Genomic DNA, 26823 nt, shown 5'->3' with positions numbered 1-26823 from the left:
AAGATGAATCATCCCTGATTTTGTTTCTACTCAGTTACTTGGATTTCCACATCTCAATAGCTGTATGATCACATTTTTGGCAGCCCATCTATCAGTAATAGATGATTTTCTCCTTTCTGTAAACTTAAAAACTAGCTGCCAGTCCTAAGGATGAAAGCTGTCAGGTTCGCATTGGCCTCGAGCCATGCCTTAAATGACACTGTTTAAGTCCCMAAAATGCTTTTTGAACTACTCTAATACAGTCTTCCACGGAATCAGCTTGCTGTCTACTAGGGAAGCAAARTATTCAATCATTTTGAGTTTTCTTTTATGTGCCACACTGCTGTCTCCTTTTATTATGTATGACTGCAGATACAAAGATTGACCTCTTCAGTAAGCATAGGTGCAAAGAAATTCCATCAGACAGTCAAAATTCTTGCATCCATATATGTTGCAGACAATCTATTCTTGGAAGCATAGGTTCATGAAATAGTCAAAATTTTAAGATCAAAACCATGTCCATCCATTCCAAAAAGAAGGGTTGGAGATGGAAAGAGTTAGCCTGCCTTGGCTTATTAGGTTAGGGGAATCCTTGACTGCTTACTAGGCACGTGTGGGTGTTGGGGGGAAGCCAGCATGCCCTTACTCTTGACCTAAGATGAGCACAAAAGCATGAAAATTAGGCTATAAAGTATGTGGTGTTATAAAAGCAATTCATAGACTTGGCCCAGACATGCCAGCTATTTACAGAACTAATCCTGAGTAGGTAAAAATTTAACTGTGCCTCAAACTTGGTAGTTTTATCAAACTTGCACGTAGATAAGCTTGAGGAGGGTCCACCTAAATGTTTTCTCGCTTGCATAGTGACATGTTCAAGCAACACATTCTTGTCATTTTGGCTGACGTGGGTGATAAGAACCCCCAGAAACCTTTTGCTTCATTAAGAATCACTGTTTGCCTTTTGAGATGTTGTGGTACCTTTTAGATTGACATGCTCATGTGGACACATCCAAGCAATTTTCAAAATAAGATAACCTTTGCTTTTTAGAGGAAAGCTCTGCTGTCTGTGGGAAAGTTCAGGTTTCATTTTTCTTTACCCAACTATTTTAAGGAAATAAACTGATGCCAAAAAAAAAAAAAAAAAAAGATATGTGGCTTCTGTTTCCCTCCCTGACCTCCCCATCCCCCAATTTTTCATGTCTCGTTTTCATCATTTTTAGCTGCTATCAATACCATATTTTTGTCTTTTTTTTTTTTTTTTTAATTCTTAAGCTAAATTATAATGCTTTCACTTTCACTGGATGTTTGTAGAGAACACTTGGAAAAATAGGAAGCATGCTGTAATTTTCTTTCTCTTTTTCATTTTTTTTCTCTCATTTTCTGTTTTCTTGCACTTTCCTCCTTTCACATAACAAGATATACCTGCCAAGTTCATGCAAAATAATGACAATTCCTTTTCTGAACTAGTAGCAGACCACATGGTGAATTTGAGAAACAAACTGAATGTCTTTTTCACAAGGATTGTAATCTAAAGAAATAACGATACAAAGGATACCATTATTTCCTCAAGACTTTCTTGCAGTCAAGAATACCTCGCCAATGAGTCAGTACCTCATATTTGGACTTCTTCTAATTTTCCAGTTGCAGTGGCTGTCTGTGGGTTGCCTTTTTTTTTTMACTCCATAAATGTAAAAAGAAAAAAAGAATAAGTGAAAACAGACTGAAATGTGACTCATCCTTCTCATCAGGGATTGGCTTGCTGATGTCATTTTTTATTTTCTTTAGCCAAAACTCGGGAAGTTATAACAAGTCTAAAATATTATATTTCAACTAAATTGGATCTCARTATTCTCAAAAAAGATGGAAAGAAGTTTTTATATGAGTTAGTTTCTCATTAAATAGCTTTGAGCCCTCCTTGAATCAGTTCTTTGCTCCYGCCTGTCACATGAACCTCATATTAGAAGTTACAAATCCTGAGTGGAATTTCTGAGTGAAGCAGCTGCTTTGCAGCCCATGGAGAGGGATTCCTGGCAGAGGACTGTGCAGCTGTATTAACCTCATTTAGGGCAATGTGAGATTCTACTTAGTGCAACTCTAGTTTTCCAAAYTCCCTAGGTATTTGAGGGGCAACTTGGTTAACAGAAAGGAAAAAGATTCTGTTATGTTTCARTGTCTAAGAAGTATGATGGAAGTTAAATTTGAATAGAAGTTTTAGCTTCTTTGAATGCAGGATGCTCAGAATCTCTTTGCTTGCTTTATTTTACTAGCCTTTCTGGAAAAACAGCATTGGGAAGTGGGATGAGTAGACTCAAACAGATGTTAGTAGAAAGAATTATAAAGCTATGAAATAAAAACTGTTTCAGGAACACTACTGTGAAATGTGGCAGACAACRGGTTGGGGATTCCACAAAGGAAGGCTGTGTAGAGGAGAAAGCAGGATGCTGAGGGGAGGTCTGAAGAGGAGAAACGGGAGAACGCTTGGTAAGTCTTGGCTGCTCAGAGCCAGTACCTTGCTTGGCCTGGAAACCAGCCCCATGTTCTGCTATTTCCCTGGCCCTTYAGCATGTATCCACATCTGACACAGGATACGGTGTGAAGACACTTGTGTGCTGCTAGTTGTAGGGAAAAATAACATCCATGGTTTAGAAGTCCCCTCTGGCCAACTGCAGAAGTTATGTTTCTGGTAAGATAGCGTCCTTTAGCAATTGAAATATTCTTTAGGGTCTAAATAGCAGAAAACCGGGATGTTTTTCTGCTTTTTTTTACCTGTCCCCATTGCTGTGAGCCAAAACACTGCTACAGATGGAAAGGAGGGTGGGGGAAAACGGATGGTGGAAGGTATGTATAGGGCAAACAGGCACTTTGTAGAGATACAGGATATCTTGACCTGACTCTCCTGGGTGGTCATYAAAACTGGCTTGGGAATCAATCGTACATTTACAAAGATAGCACATTGCTAGGAAATCCTAAACTGGCMTTTTGTATTCAGGTGATGACTTTCGAGATACTACTCCATGATATATTATTACTCGCTAAAGAAAATGAAATGGTTAATTCAGTAACATTAGTAAGCTGTCCCTAACTTCTGTAACCCTGCAGATACCATCAGCTGCAGGGTTCATAAAGCGGAACATCATCTCCAATTCACAGGAATAATTCTCCTTGTTAACATATTCTAGTGTGTCAGAAAACTTAGGCTTGCTTTAGGGTGACCTGGGACTATATTTGGTAATTTTACTCTACCATTAATGAATAATATTTTTTTTTAAAAAAARCAACACCACACATTCAGCAGCTTATTTCCTTTTTAAAATSATACTTCTGGCAAACGTTCAGATGCTGTGGGGTGGGGCAAGGGCTGAGAGAAAATGAATACAGATGTGGTGGAATATATCATGTGTATATCATGTGTATATCACGTGCAATCAGAGARGGTGGCAAGGCAGGGTGGGTGAGCAGGAAATGAGCTCCTGGTAGCCCACGCCAGGGCCTCGCAGGACCGATCCACTTCCCTAAGTGGCATCTGCCTGCAGCAAAGATGGGAGGAGCTGTTGAGAGAAACGTGTTATGGTTCCCCTGGTTCTCTGCTTAACTTTGGCCTAGCCCTGACCCTCATTATAGCAGCTTTCACAGCAATTTAAAGTAGTCCACTTGAAACCCTCCTGAGAGGTAAAAATGAGTCTGGAAAACCATCACCAAACAAGGGCTAGATTGTGTCAGACCTCATATGCAGTTGTGTGACCCTCCCTGGATTTCCTCACTAGGTGTGGATGTAGAACAGCCTTGTTCGTGCCCACATCTTTGAAATGGTGCATCCTAAATTCCGAGCCCAAGTCTTTAGCTGTCCCTTGGAGCCAACCAGAACAGTTGTGACATCTAGAGCTGCAGCTCTGTTGTGCTCCCTATCTCATAGCCACGGTTCTGCCTCAAACTCACAAGGCTGAAGCCAGAAAACAGTTTTTGATCAGCTCAAATGTACTATATTATACCCATTTAAAACAATCTGACCTATAGTCATTAAAAAAAAGAAAGGGGAAAAAAAAAAAGAAAATGAGCTGTGATCTAAGATCTGCAGCTATACTGGGGTTTGTGTTGCTCTTAATAAATATATGTAAGCTCTGTTAGGTTTAATGAGTCCTACACAGGTACTTTGATGACCTTGGGATTTCAAAATAGTTTATGGTTTTGTCTGAATGCTAGTGACTCAATTTTCCAAGCCAGTTCCAGCAGGTTTTCTTATGAAAATATATATATTAGGTTAACTATTTGAACACTTTGCTATTTCCTTAATGAGAACAGAGGATTGGATAGAGTTGTTTCTGCTTTCCTGATTCTGCTTTCCGAGTTCTATAATAAATCCGTGTAATCTCTGTCCTTAAATTGTGAGTCTGTAAACTMTTTGCTTTATGTTTAGTAGCAAATGTTCAAAATATGCGTACAATTATGCCATGGGTTAATAAGTACTGCAGTTATTTTAAATGTGGCAAAAGTAATATTTGCAGGTATCCTTTGCATACTCTTACTTTCAAAGTATATTTRGTTTTAAAGGTGTACGATAAAAAGGAAAAGCTCTTCACTAAGAAATTAGGGCCAGATTACTGTGAGATTGGTTACTGAAGTAACTCATCTTCCCCTCATCTTTGTGTGTTTTTTTTTTTTTTTTTCTGAAGTTTTCTGATCTCTGCATTCATAAATGGTCATTATGGCTGGATTGGAATTGAGAATGAAAACGTGACTCTAAGTAAAATATGGAAACTGGCAAATTGTCTTTAGATRGACTGCAGGATTTTGTTGTAAGCTCTACTTCTGTGGAAACAAAGCTCTATGATAATGATAAGTAGAGTTTCAAAAGCATTGCTATAAGCAGTGCAAGAAGGAATATGCCAGTGAAAATCCTGAGAGTGATCTAACTCCTTAAAAGTGAAGGAAGCATTCTGAATTCTGCATCTATTCTGTTCTTTCCTATGCAATATAACTTGGGACAGCCTCTTTTTTTTCCAGCTCAGATACTGCAGAAAGTGCAGAATTCAGTTGTGTTCTTGTTTGTACAGATGACTTCCCTGCCAAGGAAAATATYCATCTGTATGCCACCCTAACTGAGCACTTCCTTTACTCCATGGGTGTGTTAAGTTTGGCCTTATTGGTGGTTTATCGTAACTTATATGTAAAAGTAAAATGTAGGTTTGTAAACTCCTTGATTTATGTAGTAGCAGATGTTCAAAGAGGCCATTACACTTCTGTCATAAGAATAGTCAGTTATATGACCTCAGKCTGTGGTTATAATGTAAAAGGCTCCACCTTTTTTTATTTTTTATCCATAGAACCTGAATTTATTTATTTCACTGTTGAAACAGAAGTAGWCTACATTTTTTTTAGAACTATATTTAAGCAGAAGTGCTGTCTGCTGTGCAGTTTCCACTCTACCTGGAAAGTGCCTTATTACACAGTTTAGAATAAGTGATCTGCAGCACTGAGCAAGGATTTGAGTAACACTCCCCACGCCTTCCTTTCCTTTTACCTTTTTTTTTTTTTCTTTCATTGTTAAAGGTACTTAAAAAGAGCATTAGTTAAAGCTTCTGTTCCAGGTGCACAAAAGTTTAGATAAGTTTTTYGTATTAGCACTAAGGCAGAAGTATGTTTCAAACCATTTTATCTGAAATTACAGTTTTGTTTCAAATTAAGCTTTGCTCTTTTTAGTAGGAAAATTATTGCAATGTGGAATGTTGGAAAYATATAAAAGAAGTTAAAACAGCGTTTTTGTTTGTGTTTGCTAAATAGTATGTGAGACATTTAAATATATTCAATTATACTCAAATATTTCATTCCTTGTATACTGAAATCCATGAAATGTTAGTACTTGCTATTTGGGCTTCTTTTTTTTACAAATATATGATTGAGAATATATTTAAGACATAATATCATGTGAGATCATATTAATAAAGCCAAATACTCCAAACATGAAAGATTGTAAGGAACAGCGGAATAAAAATAGTTAAGTACAGAACCTGGTAACCAACAGACAAAAAWATATAATATTTAGATTTCAATCAACTTATAGCTATATCTAGCTTTTGTTTTCTGAGTAAAAATAACAAGTGCTTAAAACAAAAAAGTTCCAAAGGAGCAAGCAACTCTATTAGTTATCTCTGCATTTCTTCTAGACAAGAGCTATTCATATATTTTATTAGGTAAATTAATTCTCAACTATGGTTACCAGTTACCAATTAATGCCATGAACTATTGATCCAAGGTATAAAATAATTTAGTTGAAAGATTCTTCTTGACTTTGATGGACTTTGGTTAGGAATAAAAGAAATAAATGAGTTCTGTTAATTTATGGCAACAGTATGAAAATTGTGGGGACTTACATGCTTCATATTCCATGTCCATTGTGCTTCATATTTCTTYCAGAATGTAAGAGTGAAAAAGCCTCCCTGAAAAGGATACTGCTTGTCATTGTCCCACTGAATAGTAGGAATGTGTTATGGAGAATTCCATAACTTGTTTCTCTTCTGAAAATATAAATCAATATGCCATATATATGAGATATATAAACTCTAAACATAAAAACCTCCATGTCTATGTATATTGTTCAGGCATACAAGCATCATATATATATGCACTATTAGATCTACGGAACATTTATACTACCTAGATTCAGCGACTGTTTGCACTTAAAGTGATTTATTATTTTGCCATAGTTGTGGGAGTGATAAAAGAAAACATTCTTGGGAAATTCAGAATCTTTACTACAGCTTTGATACTTTTTTCTGTGTTTGTTTTTATAGGCCCACAGCTTYRCTTTTATCATCCTCCTTTTCCTTTCCAGGGAGTTTATCATGCATCAAGAACTTGTGCTGGGGATGCGTTTGTGCTTGGCTTACATGAATAACGTTTAGTCAAGTTTGCATATTTGTGACGACTGCAACTATGGATCCTAAAGTAGATATGGTATAAAGCAGTTACAGTGTTAAAAATGTGAGTTCTAGAGCTTCTGTCACAACCTGCAGAGAAGCCTGACTGGCCAGCTCTGTGTTGGTTGCTAAGCTTGTTCAGCATCTGAAATGAGGGTGTGTGGCTGAAATCTGAAAAATCTGAATTTTTTTTTGATGCTATTTTGATAGACGTAACTTCAAACACAGTAAAGGAGATCTGCAGACTTTGTCCACATCTTGYTGTGGACATTTTAGTTTTGCACATACCAAAGTCTGTGTGGGCTTTGCTCTGTGTAACTGTATTTAGCCTTGATTTACATGCTCAACTGATGTTGATGTAAATTAAGGTTCTGGGCAATCTGAAGGGCTGTTACGCGACATGGTGTAGTACTTTGAAGTATTTGAATATCAAGCCTTTATAGTGCACCTTCTGGTTTTCTATCAAGAACTGTAAATTTTTCCCTGATATCAAATGGTTGCTGCTTGAGAAATGCAGAGAAAGGAGAAATCCAGTGGCCCACTGTGGAAATTATTCATCTGTGTTTTAAACCAACCCATTCCTCACTCAAGAGGGAYCAAGTTCTGAGGTAGGTTTATTTTCATATGCTACACTGCCAGCAGCTGCAGTAAGAAATTATATAGCTAACAAGAAATATAAGAGGACATTTTATAGGTTTTTACCTGCTCTGGAAAGCTTCAGGTGTAAAGATCTTTTTTTTWWAAAAAATACACTAGTAAGGAAATGTAAGAAGATCTTTAAGCAATAATATTTTTAAAATATCTTAGACTCAGCTACCATTCTTTTAAAAGGCTATGAACTTGGTTTCCTGAAATGTGCCATGGACTCAGCTGAAGCAAAATAAAGCATTCCAGTGAATATGGATKGTAGGTATTCCCCTGCACACTCTGTTCCAGCCTGTTAACCGGATGCAGATCTATTAGTTGATGGACCACAGCTTTGAAAATAAGCCTACCTCAGGAATAGGTCCTGCATAAAATTTTTAAAAGGCTGGGTTAACACTTTTTCACAGCAAAATTAAATATAGATCTGATGGATTGTTTTTGAGTGAACTGTGGTTTCAATTAACACTTTACTAGTGGTAGGAAGTATGTTCCATAAATGTATTCAAATCATAAGGCAAAAGAGTTTAGGGGGGGAAAAAAAAGATATTGGAAAGAAGGCAGCATAGAAAGGATGTAACAAAGTAAAGGAAGCCAAGTTAACTTTTCTCTTTAGTGAATCTCTTTTCAATCCTGCATTTGAATCTAGAGTAAGTAATCAGGCGACTGTACTCACAGTGATATGTTGTTGTCCTGTGCTTGTAATTCTAATTGCGATTTTAGGACACACAGTGCTACACTTAGAGCTCCCTCATCTGAATTACTCAGCTGCAGTTTTGTGAGAGTGATACATAGATTCAAGCCTTGCATCTTCAGCTCTTACMCCTTCATAAATTCTGATTCCTTTCTTGCTTCCTTTTCTCTGTCAGTTCCTTTTAGTCTTGCTGCTATTCGCTTTTATTTGTCTGTTAATCATTCCTATTGTGGTCACTGTTGACATAGTCTTTTCCTTGTTGTTTTCAAGAAAAAGAAATGCTGACATGTAAAATAATAAAAATGTGCAAAGTTTTTATTTTTCATGGCTTTATTTTAAATGAGTTTAAAAATGGGTTTTATTCATCCTCGGATTTGCCTTTAAAAAAAAATTAACTGATAGAAGTGAAATGTATTTTTCAGAAGAGAATAAGGCCTATAAGTATCCTAAATAGTCATGACTTGGTTTGCTAGGGTGGCTGTATGTACTCGTGTATGGCTAATGTGTTTAGTTTGTTATTTAATATTTATCATATTCTTTTATATATGTTTTAGTCACACGTATGTACATATATATGTATGACAAAATGAARATTTTCTGGTAAATGTAAATTTAATTAGGACATAGTACGTAAAACATTCATTTTACATCTGTCACATTACTCTCTTTTCAGTTGTGGTCATTAATGCTGCTGAAGTATTGTGAGAATAAATGCTGTAATATTTTTAAATATGTGAAACTGGCAGTGATTTAATCCACTTAAATAACCGGAAACAGATTTAAAAAAAGCTACAACAACAACAGATAAAATACGTACATTTTAAATAACTTCTGTAGTTAAAAATAATTTATATTCTACATAGCAGATACAGAATTTCGTTTTCCTAAAGACAGAATCTGCTGTACTAGGAAACGACGAATTCTGAAAGTGCTAGTTTTATACTTGGGCTGCAGAAAACTAAGACATAKTTGAGTTGTGTGATACCAGTTGTGACTATAAAGTTGTGGGTAAAGACAGTGAAATGAGTATAAAACAAGTACTGCACTATTCTTTTAAAATGATGGATCAAACATTGAGGTTGTGGTAAGTGCCCTTGTGAATGGATCCCTGAGAGGAAACACAGCTCACAAGCCTGTTGCTGAAAGAAAAGAAGACTTGAAGGATGCACTTTCAGCCAAATCCCCTGTTTATGGTCCATTGTTTTCACTAAACCCCTGGGTAAGAAAAATGACTGGAGATGTGACTCTTACTTTTGAATGGGACTTTGACTCTGCATTTGCACAGATCTTCAGTCAATGTTAAAGTACAAAGTGAACTAGCTGAGGATCCCGAGGAAAATGATATTAAAAAAAAAAAAAAAAAAAAAGTGGAAGAAGGGGAGGTATATTTGAATTACAGATTAGCATTTGGCCTTGCCATTTAAGTGTGCCTCTTGCTGTGACCCTTTTATGTTTTCACTTTAATCAGTTTAAGTTCTCAGGCAGAAGAAAACTAGCTTGACAGTGAATTTGTAATAAACAATGAAATAATGATGCTCCCTTTCTTGTAATAGATAAAGAATAAGTTTAATTTTCAGAAGGATTTCATGCAAGATTTCCCCTAATTATTCTTGATTTTTTGCTTAGAGTGATGTTGAGTTTAATTTAATTGAGGCATTCTGAAGCAAGGGCTGCCAGCACTAATAACCCTACTGAGCTTATTAGATTTGGACTAGCCTGTAGCAAAAGCAGATTTACAATGACTGACATAATCCAAGACCCCACACTAGCAAAGTATCATCCTGCTTTTCCAAATTCAARCTGTGAAATAGCATTACAAGGTTTAAATGTAACCAAGTAAGAAACATTTCCTTCCCCTCCTCCATAAGGAGTTCAACTCGCTTCCTAAATGATCCCATCTAAAAGTTGTTGGGAAAATTCTCACATAAGCRAACAATAAAGTTACCAATGCAGTGTTGTTTAAACTTTAAAGCAGATGATACTAGTTATTAGCTTTGATCATGAAAGTTGAGATTTAGAGGTAATACTATTTGAAATCTAGTCTGTCTAAAGATCTGAGTTAAGAGTAGTGTCATGTTCCTTTGTTATGTTCCTCCCGCTCCCTTTAACTTTACATAAGATTCTTCTAGACCATAGAATTTTCACTTAGATAATGTAAAGTTGCTGCTTTTTGGATGAAATATAGGAATGGAAATCAACAGGATGGGCATTATGAAATAGTTAGGGGTTTTGTTTGTTTTCTYCAGATTACTATATCTTTAAATTTTGAGAAATGYCTTAGCTACAGAAACAGCTGTAAAAAAAGAGGCTTTTTACAGCCTGTATAAAAGGAGATATGCACTGCTTACGTGTGGATGTTTGRCTCTTGTTTTTGTTTTTCTCTTTCCCTTCACTTAATTTCAAATTCTAATGACTTTTATAGTATGTGGTTGCTCTTGTGTGAAGCATGAAGCATTAGAAGGCAGTCTTTCACATTTTTGGATCTTTTTTATGTGTCCTTTTGGGTCAGAAATTGGCTGCAGCATCATGGCAGTAGAAAGAATCTCTTGCTGGGGACTGAAATTGGTGGCCTGTCCTGCATTTTGGCCTCTGTTTCTCTGCAGAGGTGGAAGAGAAGGGCGAGTGCACTCAGTGCTACCACTCCTGCCAAGGCTGTCTCTACCAAATTTGGCTTTGTTAAATGAGCTTAAGGTTTAACAGTGCTTAAGGTGTAACAGTGGGCAGAGTTAGGGTGTTTAGGAATGAAAGAGGCTCCAAGAATCAGGGCCCCTGTATCAGGTTTTCCTTGGCACAGAAATGAGCTCCAAAAAGTTTATATCTGGCTTTACTTTACTGAATGTATGACCTTAGGCTATTCCACATTCCTGTGTTCTTACAGAATCCTAAAAACTATGGAAAAAAAAGTAAAAAAGAGAAGCTGCTTCGTAAATATACAGTGTTATTTTATAGCAGGTCAGCCTCTCTCCTATTGAGAGAGGAAGGCAGGAATGGCAGGAGGTGACGCTGAACATACTTGGAATTATTTATCTGCCCACTCTGAATTGCTGAGTCTGAGGCTGTTTACAATCGCACCRACTAAAGAATGTCTCTCCAACGTGATGCCATCAAATAGCTTAGGCTTAGAATTGAATTTGTTTAAATGAAAAATAATAGGCTTAATGACTAGAGCTGCGGTATTTGTAATAACACTGGAAACCTATTTAAATGTACATTCAAGTTGAAAGCAACTGCTTATAAGGAGACATAAGGGGATTGTTTCTCTAAGCAATTTGCCTCCTTTTCTCTGTTGTTCATCTTTTTGAGTTATGTGGTATCATTTGGTGGTGAGCTCAAGGCATAAATAAACTTGAGGGGTGACTTCTAGATATCGCTACAGGAATCTCTCCAAAGGAAAGGTTAGGCTTGAAATGGCTGAAGGCACCTTTGGAAATCTTTCTGATTCCTCAGGAACAAAGTGCCACTGAAAATGGCTAAAGGTGTCATTCTGTCTTTTTTACTTTTTTTCCTCTCCAATAGGCTGCTAAGGAGAAAATATAATTCCACCCTGTTCTTGCTCTGATATTTGTCTTGAAAACTAGAATTAATGATGGCAAGGCTTATTCTTCCTCTCTCTGTGGCTATTTTCTATGATTCTGTGGTACCGTCTGAATTCTCTGTGGTTTTTATCATGTCTTTCCTCAGGTTGTGTGCAGGATTTTCAGTAGTAAGTTCTTTGAGCAGTTGTCAGCATTATTACAAGAATTTTTACATAAATCTTCTATAGTTAGTAGCAATAAATACCTACAAGACATTTTTTTTTTCATTCATGAGCACAGGGATTACTCAAAAGCCCAACCATAGGTTCAGTGTTGTTCACATTAATACGTCTGTTCTTGATCATATGGATGACATGCAATGGGAATGACCATCTCTCTCTGGGACATCTTGTGTAGTGTAGTTTTAAAAATGGGATATATTCCTTTGGGAATGTGTATGTGTTGTGTAGTTTTCAGCAATGGCAACATACTGAATTATGACTGTACATTTTCCTATTGTTTTTTCTCTCATTAGTAATGTGTGCATAGAAAAGTGCAAAGGGCGAAGTTCAGATCTCATTCTAAACCATATATATCTTATCTAAAGCAGCTGATGATTCTAGCCTGCATCAAGTAACATCAACTTTTCAAAGGAGATTTCTTGGGTTCTGCTGAGATTTGACATATAAGATATAACACTCCTGAAATCAGAAAATGAACGCAAATGCTCATGAACCTGTCAAAACAGAATTTTACTATGACTAAACAGATTAACAAGTGGTAACTCTTTCTTTCCATTTCAGAGTTTTTCAGCTGGTACTCACCAATACTTATGGCTGCATTTCAAAAATTAAATTGCAGTGGCTTGCACAGCTGTAATAATAATTTTCCATCRTTTCTCGTGGTTACATTTCTTCATCCTGTTACATTTCTTCATCCTTCATCCATGAGGGATCCTGTTTCTGCAGTGGAATTCCATAAAAGTTTCAAGGCTGCTGTGGCAAGACTGCTTGATGCAAGAGGGCAAGGAACAGAATTTGTCCTGATTTTTGTTCTGTGTCAGATGCATTTTTAGGATAATCCCTGGCCTGTATATTAAAGAAGTTTGGATGTAGAATTGCAGTGCTATACCAAGTCTTTCCTGGGCTTTCTTCTGGCATGCTGGTCTTCTGCTGAGGTAGCAGAGAACTTTACAGGCTTTAGGATTCTGAAGTGGCTGTTAGGGACAGACAAGCTTCCAGCAAATGATATTAGCTGTATCTGCAGCAGATCCCATTCTAAGGAATTGAGGAAATTACTGATTGAGCTTTTTTTCCACAGACAATAAAAACTCTAGGAAGAAAAAATGGATCATTCTAATCCTAGTTTTAAGTGGCACATACAAAAGAGCTTTACCTAGTTCCTAAGCTATAATATTAACTAGACTACATTGTTGATGGCTAAATACTAGGTTGGGGTTAGGTAGATCACCAGTTGACAGAGACCAGAGACAGACCAGGAGATAAGAAGATAACTGGACAGTTTGGACCATCGTTATGATGTAAAAAATATAAAGCATCTTCCAGAGATGTGCAAAAGTTATCCTAATGGATAAGTAAGTTATCCTAATGGATAAGTAAGTTATCCTAATGGATAAGTAAGTAAATACTAAATTTTGGGGAGCAGGTGATAGTGCAAGCCCCTTTTGGGGAGAAGGGAGGGGTGATGTACAGCAAGCTGCACTGCCCCTCTCAAGGGCTTGGAGTCGTGTTTGATAACAGCGTTACAGCAGGGCAGGGGGCACTTATCTAGAGAGGGGAGGAAATCCTCCTCCCAGCAAGCTGGAAGGGATCAAGTTCCTAAACAGTGAATCAGCTCCAAGTGGGGCTATATCCTCTTCCCAGGAAGCGTGGGGGAGCAGGGGGGGAGTGTTTAAAGCAGAGCTTTCCAGGCGGTTTCTTACTGAATTATGTTTTGTTCTCTTAGCAGCTTGTTCTGAGCAAGCGTTATGCACTGCACAGCAGCAGCAAAATAGCCCCAAAGTGTATTTGCAAAGAGAAAAGTTCAAGGAAGAGAGGAGCTAGCTCTGATTCGGTTGTTTACCATCAATCAGACTGTTGCTTGGCAGGGAGTGGATGATTATGAGCCTGAACAAGCTGCAGAGGGGCAGGAAGAGAAGTGGAGGCAGCATTCTTCCTATTTAAAGCTGCATCCCCTGGAAAGAGAGTTTGCAGACGGTGCTGGAGCTGGTGCTGAAAAAAAGGGCGCACAGACTTTGTCCTGGAACTGATGCTGAGAGGCAGAGCGATTCCCCAGCTGGCTTCATGGTGCTAAAATAACCACTTTTTTCCTTTTTTTTTTTTTTTTTTTTTCCCATTCACTTCTTCCTACACTCTTGAAGGACACGACGCTCTTCGATAGAGGAGATTAATAATTAGGTGGCAGCTACAAGTGGAGAAACATCTTGTTTCTAGAAGGCTGATCTTTCCCTCTCTCACTTTTTATCTTTTTTTTTTTTTTTTTTTTTTTTTTTTTGCACTTTTTGTTGCCTGAGAGGATACATGTCTAATATCTAGGCATGATGGCAGTCTGGGTACAAACGAGAACTTTTTTCATCCTTGCTGCTTTATTAGGGCACTTTGTAACCATAAAAGCACAAGAAGATGAGGAATACGATGGTGGTGAGTTTCTCTTTTCTTTCCCGTGGTGTGCAGGGTGCTCGTGGCATGATCCGGAGAGCAAGTGGAATGGAAAACCTTTGTGATACAAGAGCTACGAGACTTTTGGGGTATTTTATGTTGAGAAGGGGGCTGCTGAGAGGTTTGCACTTTGGGAATATAATGGGAAGGCACAGGCGAGGCTTTGAAGTTAAATGCAAAATGTTGCTGTGGGGCTCCTGGGAGCAAACCCTGCTGCTGCTGCCTGGCATTAGCAGCGTGTGGGGCTGCCGAGACCGAAAAGTTCCCAACAAAAGAAATCGCTTCAGATGAGGCTAAGCGCAGGCTCGGGGGCTGGAGACGAGCCCGGACAGCCCGAGCCGGGAGAAGTAAACACAGAAGTGCTGCAGGGTGGAGTCCTTTTTGCCCTGAACTTCATCTGTTTTATTACATTCTTTGTTTTAGAGACACGCAGAAAATGATATTTTCTGTTTTCATTTTCTTTTGTTTTCCTTTTCCTTCTCCTCTTCTCCCTCGCCTTCCCGCTTTCTCTGTCTTACTGTTCAGTCCCCTGGGACGGGGTTTGATGGAGTTTAATGGAATACAGGCTCACTGGCTTGGTACTTTCCCACCCTTCCCACTATTTCTGAACCACTTCTGAGCAGTGGTTTAACAGGCTATGTGAAGGCAAGAAGGCTGGCAAGTTGTGTACYTGACTTGTGTAACTTTCTGAGGCTTTATTTTAAATATCCATTTTTATTTAACATCATTTCAAGCCCTGTAAGCTAAGTGGATAGTTGAAGGAATCGGGTAGTGGCTGTATTCTTTCTTAAGCCTAGATATTTGTCTATATTTTTGGTTTCCTGAAATGTGAAAAGACTTGTTGTAGGAGACTGTGTAGCTTTTGCCCTCATGAACATGTTTTTGGGCCTTCTTTGGAAACATTCTGGGATGTTACTCAGAAAAGAGGCCAAAGTGCTTCTCGGTAAATTAAAACCTAATATAGTTTGCAATTATTGTATATTTTCAGGAGTTTTATTTTCTTACAACTGAACTTTTCTCGTAATATGCTGCATTGCACAACTGAGAAGGATTGAAATCCTGATGTGTAAGATGATGCAGTAGTTCTGATAATGCTACTCTGCAAATAAAAATGCGATTATTCTGGCTGTGCACAGTTGTGTAGGAAGTCCTACAGAGGGACCACTTGGTACAATCTTAGGAGAATAACTGCCTCTATTTCCATAGAAGAGACGTATATTTTCCTGATATGTATATAACAAAAGAAAACACTTATGAAAGTATTGGCTTCCCTTTTTCAATATTCATTTAGTAAAAGAAGATGGCTTGCTTTTTTTCTTTTTCCTTTTTTTTTTAAAGATATATGTGAGGTTAAGTTATTACGTGCCATTTATTAGTTTSTTGCTATTATGGAAATTACGGGGTAAGCCAGTTACACCACCTTCTGGGATGTACTTCCCATACCCTGATGGCTAGGGAAACTGTGAGAGGTACACGATCTGCCAGAGAGCAAAATATGCGGTGAGAAATTAACGCCATCTGTTTGCAGTTATTTCACTTATTGATTTTTCTGCTTGAGAATGTAGTAGCTTTTATCTGCCATACATGGGAGCTGCTTCTTCCATGTTCCTTATTTAAAAAAAAAATAAAACACAAACTCAAAACAAAAAACAACCACCCCCAAACTATTGGAATGTTGACAGAGAAGGTGCATAATGAGGAAGACAGGAATATATCCTGCACATAGGCCTGGGTTAACTGTATAAACAAGATTCTTTCAGTTCTGATTCAGTTCTTTGCAGAATTGTTTTTGTTTTAGTCTTCAGCTTAGTACTAACTTCTGCAGAGGTCTGAGTGTACATTGTTTTGTGCTGTAGGTAATTTTATATACCTTGCAGCCTTTGCCCTTTTTCACCTCTACTTGGTCAACTATGTTTTTTGAGTGTAGGTGCCACTGTAAACAACTTTCAGAGCTCTCTGGAGAGGGAAGGAAGGCACTTGAGAAAGCTTAAATTAGAAAACATCTAAAACACCTTTACCCATCATTTTTCATGCCAACACTGAAAAAGTAAATATTAGTTCTTGCAAACCACAGTGAAAGGCAGAAGTAGCTTTTTCAAAAGTATCTTATGGAATTTTTCACCACAATGACTATGAGATCTATGCCAGGTACTGTATTAATAGGTAAGTGCAAAATAATAAAGCAGGTAAAATGATTTTCAGAAATCTTTAAGTTATTTTACAAGAACCCCAATGCTTCCTCAAACCAAGCATACTCCTTAATAATTGGTTTTGGCARGTATTGCTGGGTTGAGTCCTTTTTAAATATTGCCAGTTTCTATATTGATTTTTTTCTCTTGGAACCACTGCAGATCAGTTTTTCTCAAGAATGCTTGGCCAGTTACTCTATATAATACACACACTTAAAATGCACACAAAAGCATGCCAGGCAGATGATTTCAAACACAGAACAGCAAAACAACTGTAGGTCATCTAGATGCTTTAAGTCTCCCTCTGAAAAGGTCGTTTAGGAATTRTAGTTTAGGAATAAAGTCAGAAAAGTCTAAAAAGAACAAAAGATCCAGCTTCTACATTTGGGTCTTTGCAGGCATCCAGTTGCTTCAAAAGAGCAATAGGGCCAAAAAGATGCTCACGAGATAGCTGGAGCTGTGCAGTGCATAAGCACTGAATGCTTGGAGGCCCCTAACACTTTGTGTAGGAGTTTCCATGCACAGAATCATCTTTCCTCTTCCCTTAAAAATCAGGATAGAGGAAATTACTAGCAGAACTGATGCACGTTTCTAGGCAGTTGCTTTCCCATCTACGAGTAAATATGAATGCTTTCTTCAAATAACCTATTTAAAAACAAGCAAATAAAAAACTTCTGATGAACTCGGTGAAAGATCTCTCCCTTCATTCACTTGGACCAGACCTATGGAAACTGTATCCCTGTGGGGGATTTGTCTGCTGTGCACTGCATCCAAGCTTGGCAGTGATGACCTATTGCCATGTTGCTCACTGCAGTCCTGGATTTGCCAATAGGCTCTCATCAGCTTCTTCAACAGGAATTGTCTGCATATATCATGGTAATGTAGGCATCTGCATCCCACTGCTTTATTGTGAGCCCTACTTCAGCTGAGACCACTAAGAGACCTGGTATTGATTTAAAAATAGTTGGCCTGATTTCCCTTCTTTTGCTGGGTGATTAAGCTATAATAAATAAGGGTCGTAGCATCTGTATTCATGATCCATTCTGTCCTTGTCTTTGAATTCTGGAGATGTTCCACTTTGTCTGGGAACCATACACAGGAGGAAGGGAAATGGTCTTGTGGAAARGGAAATGACTGAGCTGGTAGAATACAGAGTAGTAAATATGTCCCTAATTCCTTTATTGATATTAGCAACATTAGGGAGGAAAAGGTTGATACGCTGCAGAGTTTCCCTTCCATGATAGGTGCTGGGAAGAGTGTCCTCTTCAGGTGCCAAGAAGGAGTTACCAAGGAAAAGTTTGCTGTATCTATGAAAAGGAAAGTGAATTCTTGACCATTTATAGAGTCTTTAAAAATGATTTGATGGAGRGGAAAAACAAACCCTCGGTGTTTTCAGCTCTCATAATTCTAGTGAGGATCTCATGATACTTGATTTTTGTTCTCCCCAAAAGTTCCAGATCCCAAAATCATTTGCTTATATGTGTATTCTGCTTTCTTAGAGTTGAGTGCCTGCATATGTGCATGTAGGTATTTATGCTTGTGGGTTTAATCCTTCCAAAGAACTTGAAAAAAGAATTGATTATGGCTCTAAAAATCAGAAAATGAGAATCTCTCACTTAAGGAAAATGTTGGCGTTCTCTGGGGACTGACTCATGATTTTTAAATATTTGTGGTTGGCTTCCCAGCTTGTAAAAATGTGGGAAGGAGATTCTACACAGAAGTTTCCACAAGAAGAGTCCTCCAGAAGCATTTTTCCTCTGAGCAGACTCTAGCTCAAAATTATGGAGTCCATAATTGAGGTTCACACAAGCTGTCCAGACACACTTGATTTTTTTTCTTTAGGAGATAATTTGTGCTTACAGAATAATTGTGTGCTCTGGTTGTAACTGCAGGATTTTTTTGCCATAATGTTTATAAATATAGATTATTGCCATAGAAACTAAATGATCTTTTCATCCTCTCCATATCATCTCAGTTTCACTGTCATTCACTTCTTGACATCCTCCCAGTTTATTTCTTAGTGAAATCCAACTTTGCAATTTATTTCAATATGGTAACATTTTATTCATTTGGGTTGATCTGTTCAAGTAAAATACTGTAATATCAGTCCTCTTTAATAATGCTTATTAACATAAAATAATGTTTTTGACATTTATGTTAACATTTTATAACTTTGTTAACTTTCAAAATTCTTAAAAAAAAAATCTCTACCAAATCCCTGAATTTATTATAAATTCACTTGTGAAAACAGTGCTTAGAAACATCATCTGCTGTTGAAGTAGTATCTAACCAGATTCCTGTCTGGGTTAAGTGAGTCACAGGAAGTTACGTGATTTGTCTGTGGTTAGGATTATTAGGTCTGGTCAATTCAGCAGACTACTTTTTGTGAGAAAAGAAATGCAAGGATTGTGTCGTGTACGTGTAGGGAACCAGTGACTCTGAGCGCGGATCTTCATCCAACATTATGATCCTTTAAGAGAACTGAGCAGATGTTCATGGCCTGYGTGCAAATATTTTTCAGTATACTGAGAAAGGCAATGATCTCAGGGCCAAAAAATAATACAGTAATAATAATAAAAAAAAGTGGAAATTCCAGCTGGAGGCATGTGATCTCTCCTTATATGTRCACTGGTTGTTTCCACCTTACATGTCTTTGTGGACTTGATTTTGTCTGTGTGTGTGTGTGCGCGTATATGTGTGTGTGTAAGGTCCTGATGATAGAAGAACTTCTGAGAARCAATTGATAAGGAAGAATAAATCAGATAGTGCAGATTGAATAGTTAGGAAAGAGAATAGATTTGGACTTTAATACCTTATTCTGTAGACAAGAGGCCCTATTCTTAGTCTAATGCAGAAGGTAAGAATAAGTATTCTCCAGTGTAAAATGAATAAATTAATGAGATTAACTTGGAATTTCAGTCTTTAACAAAGRCTTCTTGGAGCTTGGAACTTCAAAACACTAGGAAAGATTGTTGCACACTGCAAAATCTCAAATGGCAGCAGAACCGTGTTGTTAAACTGTGGCTCTAAAGCCTTAGCTAGAATGCTGTGTGCAGAAGGTCAGGTGTAGGTTGAACTGGGATATGGGATGCACTAATTCAATGTCCAATAAAAGAATGTGAGGAAAATTTCTTTTTAGTATTATCATATATTCTTCAGTTATTTAATAAATCGCATACTTCAAGTTTCAGTAAAATTGTATTACATCATATTTAGAAGATGAGAACTAACACGTATGATGTTTACATGTTAAATGTAGTAAATACGTTATGTGTGTACAAATCACACCATGTTTCCACAAATTTTTGTCATATATTATCTTTTAAAGACTTGGGCATGACTTTATACTTTGAGAGGATCACCCTGGATTTAAATTTAGAGAAATTAAAAGAGTTAGTTCTGTTGCTGAGCTGTGAAAAGGGATAAAACAGTGATATGGCTTACAAAAAGTAACACAACTGACTATAATCAGAAGTGATTCATGGACACCTCCTTGGTGAAGCTTTAACTTTTCCCTTTATTCAGCAAAGGCAATAATTTTCTTAATTCCTTAAATGATTTCGGCAAATCATGAATTCCTCCCTGTGGTGATCATGGCTCTGGCTATCAGTCCATAATCATTTTTATCTTCCATTTCTTACCTAAGTTGTAGTGTTAAGCAATCTTAAATCAATGACAGTCTCCCTTCTGAAGACTTTTGAAGGATTAAAGATTACGGCAAAGCTCCAGTAGCTATGGCAGAAGATATCTTGATGAAATATGGCCTTGGGAACACTAACGCATGGTGGATGTTGTAACCCATGTATTTGCTGTCCATGTTGCAGGCTCTGCAGCTGTGGTTTATGCTGAAAGCTTTTGAGTTGCTTAAAAAGAATCTGGGTGCAGAATATAAGGTCCTGTGCTAAGGCACAACAGGAGGGTGTCATCGTTACCCTATAGGAGTTTCAGGACCTCTGCAGAACTGGATATTGGAATACATGTTAAGGTGACCACAGTGCAGTGTTGGGCCAGACCCTCCTCAGTGAGCCACACAGRCGTGAATCAGACTGGACTGGCTTGGCAAATAAAGTTGCCTTTCACTTTCTCTTTAAAATTAAAGGTAATTTTATTTTCAAGTTGTCCAGTATTACTTTAAACTATCTGTTGTCACATGCATGTTGCATTTATATCATTTTAAGCAAGCAATTTATTGAAACTGGTAAAGAGGAAACATTTTGTATATAAAATGTATTGTGTAACTGACAAAGCTGTAAAATTTTCATCAACAGTTTGGTAGGTGTTGGATGTTTTCCAATTTAACAATTTAAAAGACCAAGATATTTGGACTTYGTTATTACTATTTGTAAGCAAGGGCACTTAGACTCTCTTATTTCCAAGCTATTTTCATGATGAAATTGCATACTTTAACCTTGAATTTGAATAATTGCCAAATGAATATTAAAAGTTTTAGCTTATGTGATAGGAGGGAAAATAGCTACATACAAGGAGAAGTAAAATTCCTCTTAATTTTGTGCAGTGATACAAGATTTTGACGTCATAATGGCATAGAAAACTTTACAAGAGACCAAGAAAATTTTTCATGTTTCTGAATTAATTCTGAGTTTATATCAGGGGCTTATTCTCACTGGAAAAAAAATTCAAACTGTGGCTTTCTTTAATTCTCTAGTATCATTGCCTGGGAATTAGAGTTGTCATTCTTTTGTCCCCAGCTATTTTTTTTTTTGCATTTAAAGATCTCATGTTAAATATATATTCATCCATAATGATTTACCACTGAGATCTATTTTATAATTTGAAGCAGTGTGAGCCCAAGCTCATGTGAACTTTCTCTAAAATCATTCAAGGTGCCTCAGCCTTCATTGTGTGAGAGATTCTCTTCTACCAGGAGGTCCATGTAGTGCACACACAGCCTTAGYGAAAGCTCTGACATGTGATGTCAGATGGGAGGAGAGCTTGGCAGTCATCAAATTTAATAAGGAATAGTTTTTTCGTATGTTTGTTTCAATATGAGGTTGATTTGTGGTAGCTGTGTCACCTCTTAGACTCTTGGAGGTTTCCTGAAGCTCCTCTTCCCTCTTGAAGGTGCAAATTTGCCTTATTGTAACTTATCTCCACAATGTTCCCATTTCCAGTGGAAGTCATAATTAGCACAAGAAGTTGTGGCTGAGAACAGAGAAGATTTTTGGTGGAACATGTGGCCAGGTCTGTAGAAACCTGTCACTGAACTGGAGGTCAAGCACTGAGGGCTTTAGCTGACTAAGTACATTATGGTTCTATGAGCATCCTGGCTCAACATTGCCAAGCAGAATGACTGCTGATATCCGTGGTAGCTGCAACTTTCCTAAGCTGTCAGGTGTTACTTTTACAGGTAAAGTTCATTCCTTATAGTTTTGGAAAAATCTTCATTTATTCATCATAAAATTTGAAAATCTGTTAGATTTAAAATCTTTGGATATGTGAACAGATCTTTCCAAAGTATTTCATAAAGTATACTACAGGCCCTCTATGCCCCCCTAAAGGAGCACATTCCTGGTATATACTGTGAAATGATAATTTACACCGCTGTTGTTGTGAAGGCAGGACATTCAAGACTTTCTTAAAAATTTCCTTATTTTTAAAAAACTGGTTTTTTGATACTGTGTTGGATATAAAGTATTTGACTGCTAGTTAAGCATCCCATGAAATCTTGGACTCAAAGTTAGTGTTGGATTGAATGTTACTGTTTTGAGTGAAGGGTAGGGAAATTAATTAAAGGTACACGATTATCAGTAATGTATCTCTATTGTGCATGATGTCTTATGGTTTCACAGATGGTCTTGTGTAATTGTCTAGTACAGGAAAGAAACATGTTAATAAAATTCATAGATTATTTTGGGGAATGAAATATTTGCCTTCTGTGCAATAAGTGTGGGGAAGAAATACAAAGTACAGAATTGCCTTATGAAAAGGTATACTAGAACAATTCATTAACCTCTTTTTTCCAACTAGGAAGTATATGAAAAACATTGGAAGAGATAGACCTTGTGAATAAAAGCAAATAAAATACAACRTTGTATTTTACTGTTTCATCAGAGAAAGACAAAACCAAGAATGCTGTTCTATTTATCACACAGTGGGATCTAGTAGAGAAACATGTATTTCTCATGATCAAACTATGAGGAGAGCATGTGAAATAAGAAAAAGACTCTTTTGATCATCCTTGAATGGTTAAGAGCTTGTCAGCCCAAATCATACATAGAAATTGAGGGGACGTAGCCAGCTGGAATGGAGGAGGTATTCAGACGACATTATTTTTTATTCAAGGTTTTTGCCATGTGTACACCTGCCAGATTAAATAACTCCTTGAGCCCAGTGATCTGAGAAAGGAAATCAAAAGGAAGCGGGACAGACAAGAACTTCCCGGAGATGCTTTAGGTATGAGGTGGAGTTGATACCTCTGGAGTAGCCCTTGGCTCTCTGCGACTGAGACAGTATTGCCCTATTGTGCTATGAAGCTCTGGAAAAAGGAGTGGAAATAGTTTGCACTTTCCACTCCTTCATTGGCACAGACAGCAAGTAGTACTTTTTTTCACCTCTTTATTCATTTTCCGCTGGAGGGGAGACATCTGTTATTAAAAATCAGTATCAATACATACAAAGAAAATCTATCAGATCCCTAAAGAAGAGGCTGTAATCAGCCTGTTAACTTGACGCCAAGTTTCATTTCCAAAAGTTGAAAGTGTAATTTTTTTCTTTTACTCAGAAGGAACATGGAAAAGCAGTGAGACAAAAAACATATAGCTACTTTTTCACGTGCTATATGTCAACCTTGACAGTGTTTCCTTAGAAATGTGAGGTATTAAAATAATGTCTTTGARGTGAGGCTTACAAGCTGGAATTGGAGCATTACGCGCACTTTGCATCTCGTGACACATGTCGTCTGATTTGTTAGATGTCTTGTATTTTATGAAATGATTTTTTAAAAACTCAGCCTATTTTATGAATAGTGAAGGAAAATGCACGTAGAAACAACTTCTGGTTGTGTGATTGAGACTTTCGTAGACTAAGTATTTAAATCATAATACATTTATGTGATTATTATAGGCAGATCATAGACTGCCAGTTTTATATCGGAAATGCAATTCTGACCACTAAAGGCTTTGTTTACAAGAGATCTTTGTGTAATAAACAGATAATGTATTTTAATTGCAAATTGCGTTTACTAGGAAAAAACATCTGAATATAACACTCCATATTTATTCTAAATTCCCTTAATTTAGATCTCATTTATCTTTGGAATGTCCTTTATTGTGGATTCTCAAGCTACTAGTATAAACACTTAATATCTTAATCGAAATTCAGAAGTGTTTGTACCTTGTTACATGTTAAATTTTAAATTAGTGCAATGAAATATGCTTTTAATTTGGAGGGAAGCTCCTGAACTCTCAGAAAATTTAAATATTCCTTAGCCATGGAGCATCTGGATATTTAGAAAGCTGCTGTCTTTATTTATTTATTTTTAATAAAAGGTCATGTGGTGTCTCAAGACATAAAACATTCTAAATATATGGGAAATCCATTGCAAGACAAATGCATTTCACTGGTGAAAGTGATGGAGGATGATTTCCAGATGTTTAAATGCTTATTTTGGCAAGAATCACAAAATACTGGAACACGCATTGGCAACAAAGAAAGGAAGTAAAGAACCTGATGTAAGAGACACCAAGATTGGTGACAGGCAAAGCAGAACATGGAAAATGGAGCTATGTGGCAGGAAAAGAGTAGGGCTGCTCTGATAGCCCTGGACATTGAAACTGTATTAATGACTGGCTTAGTGTCAGGAGTCTACTTCAGAAATCGAGAGTGAGAGGTTTGACAAGTTGTTCTTTACCTAGTTTTCCTTTTCCCAGTTGAAATTTTTGCTTACAAGACTAAAAAAAAAAAAAAAAAAGAAAAAAAAACCTGAATACTTCAATACTGATATTGAGTAGTTTTGGCATAATTTAATTTTATGTTATTTTAAAAGGCAGGACCTTCCTTGGAGTTTGTTCAGTGCCAAGCACAAAGTAGCCTTGGTGTGTGGGTTTTCAGCTGAATAGCTTGACCAAGGTTCAGGAGTGGAATTTAGCTCTTCAGCAAAGAAATCTTTGGAAAGCGAACCAAATAAATTGTTGCTACTGTGGAATTTCACTAAGCACATATCTCTGCTTTACCACATTCAGTTTATCAAATTGTACTTCTTTGTGTATTATATTAAGGTTATTTGTTGAGGGGAATGGGAGAGGGGCAGGAAAAGGAGAATTCAATGATCTCTTCAAACTACTAATTTGCTGTCATGAAGAATACTAGGACCATCCGCTACAGACTGTACTGCTTTAATTTTTTTCTTCTCCCCAGCTGTTCTCAGTTTCTTCCTAGGAAACCAGCCTGCCCTGGTTTCCTAGGAAACCACTGTGGTATGTTTTTACGTTTTTAATTTTATTTCCTATTTTAAAAGGACTGTGCAAGATAGGCAGTTTATTTTGTATGTGCTTGAATGTATTGGACAGAAAAGGTAAATAGTTTGTGATTTAAAACTCCAGTTCAGCAGAGTACTTGCAATCCTAAACTTAACCACATGAATGACCTTTTTTTTATTGTAATGAGATGACACCTAGTTCTATTTACCTATATAAAAGTAAAGATTACAAATATTCTTTTCATTTGGAAGATGGCAGGAGACACTAAGCAATGCTGGGTTTTGGTCCCTGTACTTTCTGCCCAAAGTCACATGGCTTTGACTAAGCGTGGTACCAGTCAATGGTACCCAGTGGTATCTGAGTAAATGTCAGCTCTTGCACACCATTAACAAGCACAGCCTCGTTTCTGGTTGCAACAGACACGATGTGAATCTCTGTGGCTTTGATTTGACTTATGCTGCTCCAATCTCATGAAAAAGGTCGTCACAAAATCTCACTGCCTAAGAACTAGAAGCAAGTTAGAGTTTTCAGGCTTCCAAAGACCAGCTATTTATGTAAAATTTGTCAGTGTTTAAAATATTATGTGAAACTATGTAATGTTCATGAAGATTTAAGTTTGGRGTGGAATTAAGCTTGCTTAAACTGGAGAGTAATTTGACATTTGATGTGTTTAACGTTGTAATCTAYAGTTCTGCTAGGAAAAATGCTGTTTGAGAGACCAACACTTGGCTGATGGTATCTGGAGAAAACTTGACTACTCTTGGAAGGGGGAAGCTATTCACAACTCTGCTTTCTAACAGGCCACAGCTGTGGCTTAATCCCATAAATGTCAGTGAGTTTTGCCTCAATCCYATGAGAAGAAAACTTTCTGGTGTGATCGTTCCCTGCCTCTCTCTCATTGGGGCAGGAACCATAGGTTTATGATGCACAGTGTGTAAAAGCCATGCAAGAGAGCGACGTTCTCCTGCTCTTAGTCATGACTGCATCAAAATTGCCTGCCCTAAAAGCTTCAATTGCCTCACTGGGATCACTTGGCAAGTAAGGTGCTGTTGAACAAAGTAGTAAAAGCTTCTTCTTAATGTGGTTAAGGCTTTTGGTGATTTTTTTTTTTTTTTTTTTTAAGCCTGCTTATCTCATAGGTTCAATTTTAAACTTCTTAAGATTGGCCTTGGCTGGCCTGAAAAGGCTGTGTCTATTTGCATGATAAATTTTATCTATGGTCTGAAGGATGATGAGCTGAACTGAAAGCATATGCTGTTGTATGGTATTTACTAACCGTGTGCTGATATTTGGAATAGCCGGAAGACTCTTTAATTTCAAGAGGTTAGTGGCTTGTCAGATGCTGATTCAAGAATGTTGTTCTGTGAGAGAATTGTGAAACTCAGTACAGCAATTATTACAATGAATTACAATATACATACAGGCTATTTGGGATCTGTGTGTTAAAGTCCGTTCTCTAGTTTGTTCTTTTCTTTGTAACCTCAGAAGAAGTGAAGAAAAGGAATAGATTTATTCTATTCTATCCTTATTGTTTCCTACCATAAGAAGATAAAACTAAGTTTAGTTAGGGTTAACAGAGTGTTTCATGTTCTGACTTCTGCTTTGTTTATTGCAATGTATTTGTTTATTGCAGCTGGGAGTTTAGTTTTTTAAAGAGTTTTAGCCAAAGGATAGTTTCCCCCCCCACACACCAATAACTGTTTTCCAATGATTACCCATTGTCAGAACTACCAGTTTATAATTCTGGTCATGAAGAAAATAAAAAYCAGAACTT

General features: G+C 37.2%; 1 protein-coding gene across 1 annotated transcript in view; it reads left to right on the top strand.

Moving 5' to 3' along the window:
- Positions 1 to 14254: 14254 nt before the first annotated feature.
- COL5A2 (collagen type V alpha 2 chain) overlaps positions 14255 to 26823 on the top strand; it is a 90855-nt gene continuing 78286 nt past the window's right edge. Inside the window, exon 1 of the mRNA XM_026033740.1 lies at positions 14255 to 14404. Coding sequence (XP_025889525.1) covers positions 14302 to 14404 — 103 coding nt within the window. The 5' untranslated portion in view covers positions 14255 to 14301. The remainder of the gene's footprint in view (positions 14405 to 26823) is intronic.

Source organism: Nothoprocta perdicaria, unplaced genomic scaffold (assembly GCF_003342845.1).
Source record: "Nothoprocta perdicaria isolate Ctin4 unplaced genomic scaffold, notPer1 scaffold_132, whole genome shotgun sequence".
In the NCBI taxonomy this organism is placed as follows: Eukaryota; Metazoa; Chordata; class Aves; order Tinamiformes; family Tinamidae; genus Nothoprocta; species Nothoprocta perdicaria.
The sequence above is the reverse complement of the archived record's forward strand: the minus strand, read 5'-3'. Positions and strand labels throughout refer to the sequence as shown.